We start from the raw sequence: 14,258 nt of genomic DNA on the forward strand, positions 1-14,258 counted from the left end.
GTTAGTTTCGGTGTCATTTAAAAATCCTTGCTTGCTAGTGGCCAAACATGCCTCTTTGTCCCGCCTTCTTCTGTGTGGGAGCGGGTACCAACAACTGTATAATTACGCTTTGTCTTGTTTATCTGGTCTGTCGGGGACTTTTTTTTTTTTACTTTGTTTCCTGCTCCTGACCAGGGAAGCTTCCTTTTTCATTTGCAGAGCATTCTTCCTCTGAGCTTAGCTGTAAACAAGGCTATAAATCAGGCTGTTATCTTGGTCACATTTGGTCTTTGTGGACTTTCTGCGCCCTCTCTCAGCTGCCTGGCTCCCGCCCTTCCTTGGCTTGGATTTTCTTTACCAAGTGTGCCTGCCTGTGTGCTGAGAGCAAGGGCAGAGAGGATCTCTTGTAATTGCTTATAAACTGGGCACCCAGCTTTACCATGGCTCTGCAATCCTTAGAGACAGTGCCCACTTCTGCTTCATACTTGGATCCCACTTGCAGCTCCATCAGTGCACTGCAGTTCACACACCCCAAGCCCTGAGCCGTGCCAGTGCCAGGAACACCACACACGCTGTCTGCCAGAGCACCTCAGTTCTTGCAGTCATTACACTCTGCTGCTCCATTACTGGGACCACAGGCGCAACTCCATCAGTGCACTGCAGTTCACACACTCCAAGCCCTCAGCCATGCCAGGAACCTCACACACACTTCCTGCCAGAGCACCTCAATCTTTACAGTCAGTACACACTGCTGTCTAGGACTGGGACCGAAGGCCGAGGTCCATCAGTGCACCTCAGTTCACACACTTCAAACCCCTCAGCCGTGCCAGAATCCCACACACGATGTCTGCCAGAGCACCTAACTTCATACAGTCAGTACACTCTGCTGTTCCAGTACTGGGACCTTGGGCACAGCTACATCAGTGCACCTCAATTCACACATTCCACGGCCTCAGATGTGCCCATGCCAGAACCACACACACGCTGTCTGCTAGAGCACCTCAGTTCTTACAGTCAGTACACTCTGCTGCTCCAATATTGGGACCTCAGGTGAAGCTCCATCAGTGCACCTCAGTTCTACCCCGGCGAGGTCACTTCCTTTCCCATACTGGGACCCTGCTCACATACAGTTCCATTACAGCAACTCAGTTCTAATATTCAGTCCCACTGCCAAGCCAATACTGGACCCAAAAAATCAAAGCACCGCCCAGCCAGTGCACCTCAAGTCTAACATCCAATGCCACTGTTGATGGGAACCACCACAGCTCCACCATACTCCATCAATTCTAACATTCAGTGAACATTTCTTCTCAGTACTCAGGTTCACACACACGCACTTCAGAGCTCCTTGCTTATGTGGTTCAGAGGCAATGCCACTCCCATGCTGGGCCCACTCGCCGCTTCACCACGGCCCCCCCAGGCTAACACTAACAACACTGGCACACCAACACTAGGTTCCACACATAGCTCCTTTAATATACCCCACTTCTGACCTTGTGTGCCTACGTACAACTCTGTCAGTGCACCTCAACCCTAACCCGCAGCACCCCATTATTCCAATACCAGGAATTACATGACACTCTGTTTCTCATTCCTTACCCACTACCTTGCTGTTATTCCAGCACTGGGTGGGGACACAGCTCTGTCTATACCCCCAATCCTGATCTGAAGCACCCCAATATTTCTGTATTGAGGTTCACATACAACTCTGCTAATGCACCTCCTGCTGTTCTGCAGTGCCCCCTGCTGTTCCACACTCTGACTTCTGTTTGAGGACGTGGGTGAGCCAACTAAATCTATTCTTAGCTGCCATCTTTATTTGGGAGGGTCTGTTTTGTCTATCTCACTGCATTCTTTCCTTTACTCTGTTTACTCTCAATGTTTTCTTTCTCTCCCACTTTTCTCTTTACAGCTCTTAAATTCCACATGTTAACAGTTTCACTCTTTCTTTCAACTGTTTATTTCTACTCCTCTCCCTTTTTGTTTATTTCCCTCTTAATTTTGCTACCTCCTCTTTCAAACTTGCAAAAACGTGGTTATTTCTTTTCTTGTTTCTTTCTTCTCTTTTTTCTTCATCAGGCGTTCAATCTTTCACTATTTGTTTCTCTTCCCTTCATTCTTTCTTTGTCTTTTTTATTTGCTCTTTCCTTTGACTCGGTATGTTTCCTTTCACTTTTTTTTTTAGATCTTTCTTCCTTCTTTTCTTTGGTGTTTTTCTTATCTTTATCTGTCAATTCACTTTTTCCTGTCTGTACGTAGAAGCCACAAGTTACTTGTCGGGACCCGAAATGTCAAAGTGGTTTCCCCATTCTGTGTCTGTGGGAAATGTGTCAGTACATACATGCCCTGGTTTGTTTTTTTCTCTAATATTCATTTTTCTCTTTCTTTTCACACTTCTTTCATTATTTTTTCTTCTTTATCCTTTGTCCTCTAGCTTCCTTCCCTTTTTTCTTTTGCCTCACGTTTGCTCTATTTGTTCTTTTAGTTGTGTTTTGATTTTCTCGTTCTTTCTTTCCCTTCTTTCTTCTATTTCTTTGCGACCCCCTTCTCTTTCTTCCTTTTGTCTGTTGTATTCCTTGAGCTTCTCTTTGTCTGCCCCATCCGCTTTCTCTCCTGAGGTCTAGTTATCAATAGAGCAACAGGTGCAGTAGCATCAGGGCCCAGAGACCTATGGACCTCACTCAACTCTAATTCTGCTGTATTTCCTACTGAAATTGCAGTCAGTCATTTTCCTTTCTTACTCTAGGACCCATGACACCGTTACTACACCAGTTGTCCTCTCCATCTTTACTCCCAACTCCCTCTTTTCTTTCACCCGCCAATAGGTCCCACATGATATTTTTGTTATGGTGTTTTGAGCATTACACTCTAATGCCACAAATTTATTCCTGATAAAGGTTTATATGATGATTGTATATGTTTTAAAATAGAGGAAAAAGGTAAATGGGAGTGCTTTAGTTCAATGATGGGCCACTGGAATTATATGGTAGGAAAAGATGAAATTATGAGGCAGGGTTAACCAATTTATGTGGCAAGAAAGGTCCAGTTATGAATATACAATGCCAATAGCTGTAACTCGAGAAAATGCGAGACCTATTTCATCGCAAATGCTTGTTATTGTTTTCTTATCACACTCTGGAAATGTTTATTAAGCCTCTTGACTCCCTGGAAGATGCTCTAGCAGCCTGTTGATGCCTTAATAATATCCCCAACCATCAAAATTTGCCCTCAAGCCAGCTCACTCTTTTGACCTTTCCAAGATGGCCACCAGGCCTACGTGATGTCCTCACAGTGACTGCAAAGAAGGATGGCGTACCCTGTGGTTTTGTGTTCTTGGGAGCATGTTTTTACTTTCAAAGCAGAACAACATCTTCTGTAAATCTTGTAAGTCGAAATTGGTTTAAGCCCAACAACATCAGGCTTTGTGCTGCTAGCAAATTACATATAAATTGCCTTAACAAAACCTAATTTGTAAGAATTCACAGTGCATAGAAGTTAAGGTAGATGCACAATCCACTGTCAGAGTGTGCACTGCAGGTGCATTTCTCAGTGGTGCAATAGAACGTTAATCACAGAAGAATCATGATGGTTACGTCTTGAAAATTTCAAGTGGTAACTATTCAACGCATTAATCAATCAGTTGGTTTTTGTAGCGCGCGCTATCACCCCTAGGGGTCTCTGGGCGCTTAGGTGCCGTGCCTCCGTCGAAAAGCCAGGTCTTGAGCTTTTTCCTGGAACTCTCCGAGAGGTGGAGGGGTAGGTGGAGCTCCAGTCCTGAGAAAGTAGTGATAAATGTCAGCATCCAAGATCACCCCACCCTAAACCTTCAAATGTAGAAAATCGTCCTACAGCCCACAGCAGTTTATCAGTCCGTTCCTTCTTCTGCCGCCAGATGGCAGTAAGAGATCAGTTTTTCACCCTCTGCATGGCTCAATCACGTTAGCCCCTTGGTCGCAGTTAGCCACATACACTGTGGATAGAAAGGACAGGGGTGGCACCAGGAAGGGACCCGCCTCAATACCGACGTCACCAGGCCACGCATAGCTATAGGACTGTACACGACCACGGATGTTTGACTCAAAAACTGCGCACATGTGACACGTTTTGTTTGCTTTCTAATTTGGGACGTTGGTAAAACACTTAGCTTTTTGGTTACTTTAGAGCCCTAGGCTCTCCCCCCCTTGCAGTACGAGATAAATGTTTATTTCCTTCATGTTGTATATCGGTTCACACTGTGGGGTAACCAGGGCCGGCTTTAGGGGGGGTGCGACCGGTGCAGCTGCACTGGGCCCTGACCTGGAAGTGGTGGGGGGGCACTTACGTGGAGGGGTGCGTGGGGAAAGGGCGCTGTGTTTAGCAATAAACTACTATTTAAAAGCACCTGATGCAGGGTTCCTTGTGCCTCTAGCTTTCAGGTAGCAATTAAAACGTCAAGATAACTCTTGTGATTAATGTTCCTGCTAGAGAGAGAGATGGAGTTTTGTCTAGTGGCAGCTTTTACTCGCCATAAAGCTGCACACAGGGTTAATGTGCCTGCTGCAAAGAACAGATCTGTCTTTTATGTGGATAGCTGAGTGGATCAGTAAAGCCAGCCTTTACCAGCTCTTAAAAACAAATGTAATGTATGTGCGAGGGGGGCTATGGAGAGAAGAGGGGTACTTTTACTGGGTGGTAGTGAGGAAATCCAAGTGGGGGGGGGGGTGGTCTCAGGGGTTGGGGTTAGGGGGATGGGAGGGGTGGGGTGGGCACTAAAAGAGATTGTCTCATCGGGGTCCACCAGTGCTAAAGCCGGCCCTGGATAACACAACCCTACTCTGTCACCTGCTGTAAACGCTTGCACACTTCTTTCTGCCAGGCCCTCGTGTTCCATGCCAGTGCCATTGTCTGAACCCTTTGTCTGCTTATTTTGCCACAGGAGCGTCGCTGTCAACAAAGGGCGGCTGAAGCGGATGGGCATCTCCCACATTCTGAATTGTGGGCACGGCACAGGGGTGTTCACCTCACCCGAGTTCTACTCCGGCATGGAAATTCACTACCTGGGCATAGAGGTGGACGACTTCCCGGAATGTGATATATCGAAGCACCTGCGCAAGGGGGCCGAGTTCCTTGATGAGGCGCTCTTGACATACAGAGGTGAGAAAAGCAACTCACAGGACTTTAAGGCAAAGGTGCAGCCAGAAAATGTAAATCCCCCCCTGCCCCCACTTTGAACTAAAACTCTGATGGCAACAAGCAAGTGAGCCCAACCCTCCCTGAAAGAGCTCCCGTCTCTCTTCGAACCCAGCATCTATCCATTCATCCTTTCACCCTTCCATCCACTCTGATATGCACTATTTCACCTCTACATTCTGTCATCCATTCATTCTTTCATCAATCAATTTTTCCCCATTCTATCCATCCAGCCATCCATTCTACCACCTTTCCATCCCCTCGGCAAATTTTCAATCCATCCATCTAGTCTGCCATCCTTCCATCCATCCACTCTTCCATCCATCCATCCATTCATTCTGCTATCCATCCATCCTGCCACCCATTCCTCTATCCATTAATCTGCTCTTCCATCCATCTGTCCATTCACCTATCCATTCACTTATCCATTCACCCACTCATCCATCTACCCATCCATCCACTTTTCCATCCATCGATTCATTCTGCTATCCATCCATCCTGCCACCCGTTCTTCCATTCATTAATCAGCTCTTCCATCCATCTGCCCACTCACCTATCCATTCACTCATCCCTTCACCCACTCATTCATGTACCCATCCATCCATCCATCCATTCATTCTGCTATCCATCCATCTTGCCACCCATTCTTCCATCCATTAATCTGCTCTTCCATCCATCTGTGCATTCACCTATCCATTCACTCATCCCTTCACCCACTCATCCCTTCACCCACTCATCCATCTACCCATCCATCTACTTTTCCATCCATCCATTTATTCTGCTATCCATCCATCCGGCCACCCATTCTTCCATCCATTAATCTGCTCTTCTATTCATCTGTTCATTCACCTATCCATTCACCTATCCATTCACTCATCCCTTCACCCACTCATCCATCAACCTATCCATCCACTCTTCCATCCATCCATTCATTCATTCTGCTATCCATCCATCTTGCCACCCATTCTTCCATTAATCTGCTATTCCATCCATCTGTCCATTCACCTATCCATTCACTCATCCATCTACCCATCCATCCACTCTTCCATCCATCCATTTATTCTGCTATCCATCCATCCGGCCACCCATTCTTCCATCCATTAATCTGCTCTTCCATTCATCTGTCCATTTACCTATCCATTCACTCATCCCTTCATCCACTCATCCATCTACCCATCCATCCACTCTTCCATCCATCCATTCATTCATTCTGCTATCCATTCATCCTGCCACCCATTCTTCTATTCATTAATCTTCTCATCCATCCATCTGTCCATTCACCTATCCATTCACTCATCCATCTACTCATCCACTCATCCATCCATTCAATATTCGATCCTTCTTTCCCGGTTCTGTTTACACATGAGTTCTCCCTTGCTCCTGCTTGCTCTTCTGTTGAGCTGTATTGCTTTATAGCGGTATTTATAGGCTTGTGTCTGCCGAATTGCAGACAGAAGAGGCCAATAAAGAACCTCAACCCTGTAAAGCAGGGGGTGGGGTTACACCGCCCCTACCTTACGCTGCACCTATGTAAGACCTCTGTTGGCCATTACTGTGAAAAATAGAATGATGCGGATTTTTACGTCGCATTTTTCCTGTTTCTGGGTGCTTTAGGAACCAGTGAGGGGTCATTTTTCCTCAGGCTCAGTGCTTTCTCAGGGTTATGCGCTCACGCTGCAACAAATGTACAGATTTTAAAGTAAATCCGCCCTATTTATTGAAGACAAGGCAGCTAACATAGCTAATACCAAGTAATGGTGGCAGATGCTTGATCTGCTGTGCTGTTTCGCCGGATGGACATCTATTTTACACTTGGAAACAGTTCATCCTCTCTAGGGCTCCACTTCAGTTCGTTGATCCGGGCTCCGCAAAAACGGACTTGGCTGGTGGATACACACGACTTCCCAGTCGCCCGCTTACTGAAGCGCCCTCAGTGCTAGTACCTTACCTCAACTGGACTGATGGTAGTACTGGTGCGCATAGAGCGCTACATGTTGTTTTGGCGCCTTCACCAGCTACGGTAAATAAAGTTTGACCCCATAACTGCCTCAAACTCTGTTCACAAAACCATGAATCCGAAATACAAGTTGGATAGTGATCGCTTGTAAGGGTGTAAAATATCTAAGACACCTGTTGCAGGTAAGAAGTCAATAATACACACTCAATTCCTTTGGGGAAAACCACGCCACGTCGAGTCTGCAAAGTATCGGATCATTAGTCTGAAAACATAGGGCATAGTCATATATAAATACAGACAGGCTACATTCCCATCTTGGCAGGTTCCCCAATTAAACAAGGAATGGCTTATATTTTATGGACAATAAAAAAATAGTTGAGCCTACTCACTACGCTCTTTGGGTGCATCATGTGTGGATAGTGAGTGCAGCACTAAACCCTACGGAGAATAGTTACAAGCCCATTGCACAGGCAGCGCAATGAGTGACCTTGATGCGCTGCCCTGCGCCACAGGCAACGGGCAGAAATGCACCGTATTTACGAGATATGACGCATCCCTGTCCTTTCCCCCTGCACTGGTACACAAATTGCTGCCTAGCACCAGTGCAGGCACCCTTGTTCCTTGGTGCAATGGCGTCTGTGTGGTCAGCAGTATTGTTTTTTTTTTTCCGCAGGAAGTGGTCCCTTCCTGCACAAAAAACATCCAGAGATGCATTTTCCTCTTTCTATGTGTGCTGCAGAATGTGGCATACGTGGAAAGATTTAAAAACAAGGAGAAATAAAGATATTTCTCCTCGTTATGCCTCCCCTGGGAGGCGTACAGGTTTGACGCATTCCCAGGTTTACAGATTCTTGTAAATCTGGGAATGCTTCAAACCCCATGGGTGTTGCATGGGAACCCCCATTGCACGCTCATGGTATGCCTCCCTGACGCAGTGCAAGGCAACGCAGCAACTTGCGCTGCGTTGCTTTACACCATATCTACAAGGCCATGAAAGCCACGCAAAGTGGCTCTGCGTGGCCTTGTAGATACGGTTCTCCACTGTGCGCCGCCGGTGCATCACGAAGAGTGACGCACTAGGAATGTTAACTTTACAAACCTTGTTTGCGTGTCTTGCGAAGACTGTAATGCATGTAGCCCAGTTTTCTAGATATACCAGAGGACTTCTCTTGTTTATTGGGTTTACATTAAAAAAATTATTTTAAATATGTTTTTATTTTTTCAGCGCCACATGAACAGACCAAGACTTTGTCTCAACATTAACTATTAGGAATATCATCTGCGAGTGTCCATTCTAACACATTTAGGCGCATTCCTGACCTCTGTGCGCTGGCGCAGTATGTACTGCCTAGCCCCAACACAGGCACTCTTACACCATGGTGCAAAGGTACCTGCATTGCACGCAGGAATGTTTTTGTGCAGGAAGGGGCTCTTCTGGGTAGGCATCGAATTGTGATGTATCCCCAGGTCTACCACATGATAAATCTGTGAATGAGGCAAAATCCATAGGTGGATGCATGGGAACACCTATGGGCAGAGTAACGCAAGGCAGCGACTTTATATCTGCTACTTAACTTCAGTGACAGGGGATAGCAGGTTGCCAACTTAGAACATCCCTCTACCCCCCCAGCTATCCTACAGTAATATAACATGTATTACACAGGAAATATTGATTAGAAGTGTCCCAAAAATGTGTATTCATCAATGCTCTATTAATGTTGTAATACATATTTTTATAAGTTCCACAATTTTATTACTGTGTACCAAAATAGTTTACAGTTTTAGCACAAATTACAGCCAAATATTGGAAGTGGGTGCTGGCAATTAAATGCTAGAATTCCCTAGGAATTGGAGGTAAAGTTTATCTCTTTTTTGTGTCACTCATTTCATATGCTGGCAAGAATTGGTGCAGACAAGAGATAGGAAGGATAAATAATCTATAGCAAAACACTCACACCATGAAGCCACCAGAGGTGACCATACATATAACATTATCAAATTACATATTAAGTATAAATTTGAAAATTAAGCACAAAACATCATTGTTAATGTCCACAAAAAAATAATTGACGTGATCTTTTTTTCAAAATTAGGCAATCAGGTGTTGGAGAATAGGTATTTTCTTTTGCAATCCTTGTTTTAAGAAATGACAACACCAAATCATTTGAACACTTCAGTTTTCACTTCACTTGTACGTCACCTTAGTTCCTGCAGTCGCACTTGCATCTACATGGGTTACTTTTATAGCATTATTATTAATGTTACGCTCAATAATAAGAACATACGTAACCCTCAGTAATGTGTCTCTGTCGTTAGAACATATTTTAATGAGTTGATAACCTTGACATTCAGCGAGGAACTCATGTTATTTATTGAATCCTCCTTTAATACAAATTAGATAAATAATTACCACAAGGGAAATCTGTTTTATATGTTCGGTTTAAGACTGTCTCGTCTGTAAACATCAAGAGAAGCTCATGCTACGTGTTTCAGGCAGAGGTACAGGGAGAAAGTTGTTAACATGCTTATGAAGACGATTGTTGGAAATGGGGTCTCTAGTTGGCAGTGATTTGCACCCTGTCCAAGGAGGGACCCTCACTCTAGTCAGGGTAAGAGAGTCACACAGCTAAGATAACCCCTGCTCCGCTCCTTGTTAGCTAGGCTGATGCAGTCAGGCTTATCTCAGAGGCAATGTGTAGAGTATTTGTACACACACACACTAACACAGTGAAAACACCACAGAGACCCAGACGTGCCACCTGACACTGACATTTTGTCAGGCATCACCCCTGACCACCTGCCAATGCGCAACAGGCTAATCACTACACACCATTTAGAAAAATAGTCAATATTTATCTGAATAAAACAAGACAAAAACAGCAAAAATCATACATACACAAGCAAAGATACAGATTTTTAAAGATGAAATATCAGTAAAGCACTTAGAAACACAACAGCTCCAACTGGGGCTATCACAACGTCGTTGACGGAGTTGTTTCCAACAGTCCAACGCCACTTGTAAGGGAGTGCGGGCCGGTCATGGAGTGGCATGGACCCCCAGGTACAGTACCTTGGAAAACGGTGAGGAAGTAAAGACGTTGCACGTAGTCGGGGAGGTGAGGCATCACTGGAGCTGGTGTGGCGTCGGTTCCGTACTACTACTGGGGAGGTGAGGCATCGGTTCCTTACTGCGAGGCAGGGGAGGTGAGGCATCGGCTCCTTACAGTTGCAGGGGAGGTGATGTGGCATTGGTGGCAAGATGTTGGTTCATTACGATCCGGGAGTGGTCAATGAAGCCAGCAGGTCAAGACGTGCGGGCTCCACTTCGAAGTGTCATGATCACACCACAGGGCCACAGGTGCTACGGCGGGGTCAGAGTCTTGTGTGCCAGGCTTCAAGACATGGCACTCAGGGCTCATACTGTGGCAGGACTTCAATGGTGCTGTAGTTGCATCAGGCGTGAGGTGTCGGTCACGGTCATGGCACTCAGCAGGAACCACAGCTCCTGGTGCACGCAGTGGCACGGAGTCAGACAGGGACACCAGTTCCGAAGTTGCTCTGGAGTCGATGCACTTGATTTCTTCTTGGTTTCACAAGAACTCACTTCCAAGGGTCCAGGACTGGATCTGGCATCACTTGGTACTTTAGGGGTGACGCACATGTAGTAAAGGGAAGGTTTGTGCCTGGCAAGTGGGTGCACTTGCCAGGTCGAAATGGCAATTGAAAACACAGAGAGACACTGCAATGGCAGGCCTGAGACATGTTTGCAGGGTTACTCGTACATAATCAGTGCGGCAGGCACACTAGTAGCATTTGATTTACAGGCCATGGGCACATCTGGTGCACTATACTAGGGACTTACTAGTAAATCAAATACGCCAATCATGAAGAAACCAATCACCAATACATTTTAGACAGAGAACATGTGCACTTTAGCACTGGCTAGTAGTGGGAAAGTGCCCAGAGTCCTGAAGTCAACCAAAACAGGTCAGAAAAAATAGGAGGAGGAAGGCAAAACGTTTGTGGATAACCCTGCAAAAAGGGCCATTTCCAACAATAATGAACATAAATTCTATTTTCTTCCTTTCAAAACTGCAAGAAAGTGTTTAGGGAAACATCTTAGGAGCAGCAGTGACAAATAATGGGAAATGATTTGTTATTACAATCTGAAAAAAAAGAAATGAGAACTCTTTATTGTTTTCTTTCTTTTCAATTTCAGTAGATCTACTTAGGTTATAATGAAAATCTCTTGAAGCAGGAGACACCCTTGTTGGGAATACTCAGCTATGGCTGAGTGCTCAGATGGTTACTGCAATGAGCAAATGACAAGATTGGAAAGATACTGGTACACTCCCAGCCTTCAGCCTATAAGGTCTTTTGTGTAGGTCCAGAAGCGGGCAGATCTTTGGTTTATACATGTTGTCTCTTGATGGTGTGCAGGGATGGTGAATACTATCAGACCTCTCTTTGGATGTGAAGTATTCCTACCTGTGTCTGGGTGAGCGGTCGAGTAATCGGGGGTTTTGCACTCAGATACAGAATGAAACAAAGTAATAACACTCAATATAAGTCACTGTCCAGTCAAACCTATCTCATAAAAGACATGTTGGTATTTATAATGGAAAGATGTGAAATAGCTAAAGCTAAGATATCCACAAAACCCAGAAGGTCCTAGCAACCACCGCACCCAAGATCCCACTTTATTTTAACATCTAGTAGGCACAGTACACTTACACACACCAATGGGCAGAGCACCAGGGCATGCACACAGAACACCTGCACTGCCTGGAAGAGAACTTGTATACGTGCTGAAAGTGTGCACATGGTTCTCCATGGTTTTGGTAGTAAGTGGAGAAGTTGGAGGATGTGCTGGTGTATTGTGCTTGTGGCAACAGTGCTCTCAGCGGTGGCTTTCGTCTTGTGATTAAACCACCATGTGGAATCTTTCCCATTGACTTTTCTCCATATAATCATGGCACGCAGCCGGTCTACCAAATAAATTTAGACTACTCTATTATGGATGTGTGGCAGACCACTTGTTTCTGTCATGTCTTTCCTTTTTTTAAGCTGTACACACCATCATGGAATTATGGTACATTGTGCTGAAACTCCTCTGGTTTGCTTGTCTTAATCATCAAGTTCTTCACTTAAGTATTCTTGTGCTGCAGTCCCTGCATTGCAGTTCTGAGTACATGGTGCCATAAAGCCCTCGCTATGACTTCCCTGCTAAGTTCGGCTTTGTTGCTGCGATTCTTTACGTTTGAGTCTGATGGCTAAGTCTGAAACGCAGCCCTTATTCCACCCACTCAAGTCCTGATGTCAGAAACTTCAAGCTCCTGTCCTATCCTTGTGCCTCCAAGGCTGAGTACACTATTGTGAGTAATGGCTCATCAGACTCTGCTACCACCCAAATGGTTTTTTATGCCTTTGTGGCTAAGTCTTGCTAGTGCCTTTTGGCATAAACTACTTCTAAATGGGTTATCTTTCTCTTTTGCCATTGGAACAGACAATGGGTCTTCCGGAAGGGGTCACCATTTATGAAGAAGAAAGATCTTTTGAAGTTTTAAGAGATTTTGAAGAAAATCTAGACATTGGCTGTGATCTATTGGTGATATCATCTTTTCTGTCAGTGACAAAGTGAGGCATCATATTTAAGTGTTCTTTCTCATCCATGTGGAGGTTGCTCTTGCTGGTCAAATGCAACATTTGGGAGAGTTAAGATGCCGGATCATGGTCAATTTTGTTTGTACCAGAGATATGATTCTAGCTCAATACAGATACAAAAAGCCACAAAATTGGCATTCATTGCCTATGAGTTAAAGGATTAAATGTTCCAAATAAGATATCTTCTTTGGAAAATGTGGTCCTGGACAATTGTGAGATTCAATTTCCCAAACCTTTTAGGCAGTGGGATGGGAGGTTGCACTCCTTTCTTCTTGAGCTTTGCCCCTCATGTGGGCTCACTTTGGACAGTCAGAGATTGCATGACACACCTTGACCCAGACTCCTACCCCTTGCCATCGGTCATCTTTCACACCTGCGCAGTGCACAATGTAGCTAAAGTTGAAGATGCCATAAATCATTGAGTGAGAAGTCTACGTTCAGGAAAGTCTGAAATAAGTCACATCTTTCCACCATTCCAGGGAGATGCACATGAGAGGTACATAGGTAACCACCAGCTTCAACAGCTGACACGCATACAGAAGGGTAGATGTCTTGAGAGGTATGTAAAATAAATCTACTCATCATGCGGTCCGTCATGCAATCTAATGCTTACATGATTGTGGTGCACTATTGTTTGATCCTCTAACACAACTTCGACAACCATACCCCCTTCTCTGCCTACTCCTCCCTGCTCTTTAAAGATGCTCAGGAAGAGTATAGTTGTATGTCCAGCCTTAGAAAGGAGGTAGGTATGTAGACACTGCTGGTTTCTAGGGACCTAACCATGAAAACAGCAAAGACGATAAACTTCTTCTCTATGAAGTGGCCGACCATGTTGGTGGCTTAGGAAATACATGTTTCCTGAAACGCAGGACAGTGTTGTTTACTTTCTGTTGTTTGTTTGGAAAAACCTATTTGAGCCCTCAATGGAAGAGGTGCTCCTGCAGAACACGATTGTTATGCACATGTCCAAATACATGACTTTAATTGAAGTAGTACTGACCTGAACCAAGTGGTCTTGAACGTAATCCAAGGCTTCTTAATTTTTCAAGACGAGGACCACTTTTTGCCACATGACATGAACCATGCAGCACTTCCTTGGCCTTAATGTCACAGTCCATAAGAAGACACAGCAAGGGTAAGACCAGGAACGGCACAGACTATATGAAAGGGCAAGATGTCCGATTGACTCAGGTGATCTCCCCACTCCATCACATTGGTCTATGCAACCCTGGTAGGTGAGAAGTTCTTCCTGCCACTACCATCATTAAATCCAGATCACCATTGATGCCAGGGTGCTGTTCATGATCAGGAACAGCCATGCTTTCAGTTTTCATCACCACAGATACCACAGTATCCAAAGAGCTCCTGGAAGGATTAGAAAGACTCCTCAAGAGGATTTTTATGCCCATAGACTCTCCAAGAAGATGCAGAGCTACCATCCTGATTTGTGCAGGTCCTCTCCATGCAGATGCTGAAGCTACTAATC

At 45.0% G+C, this 14,258-nt stretch overlaps 1 protein-coding gene across 1 annotated transcript in view; it reads left to right on the top strand.

The window, feature by feature from the left end:
- The window catches only part of STYXL2 (serine/threonine/tyrosine interacting like 2), an 83,165-nt gene that overhangs the window by 53,254 nt on the left and 15,653 nt on the right, over nt 1-14,258 (top strand). Inside the window, exon 5 of the mRNA XM_069202747.1 lies at nt 4,895-5,112. Coding sequence (XP_069058848.1) covers nt 4,895-5,112 — 218 coding nt within the window. The remainder of the gene's footprint in view (nt 1-4,894; nt 5,113-14,258) is intronic.

The sequence above is a fragment of the Pleurodeles waltl genome, chromosome 8 (assembly GCF_031143425.1).
Source record: "Pleurodeles waltl isolate 20211129_DDA chromosome 8, aPleWal1.hap1.20221129, whole genome shotgun sequence".
NCBI lineage: Eukaryota > Metazoa > Chordata > Amphibia > Caudata > Salamandridae > Pleurodeles > Pleurodeles waltl.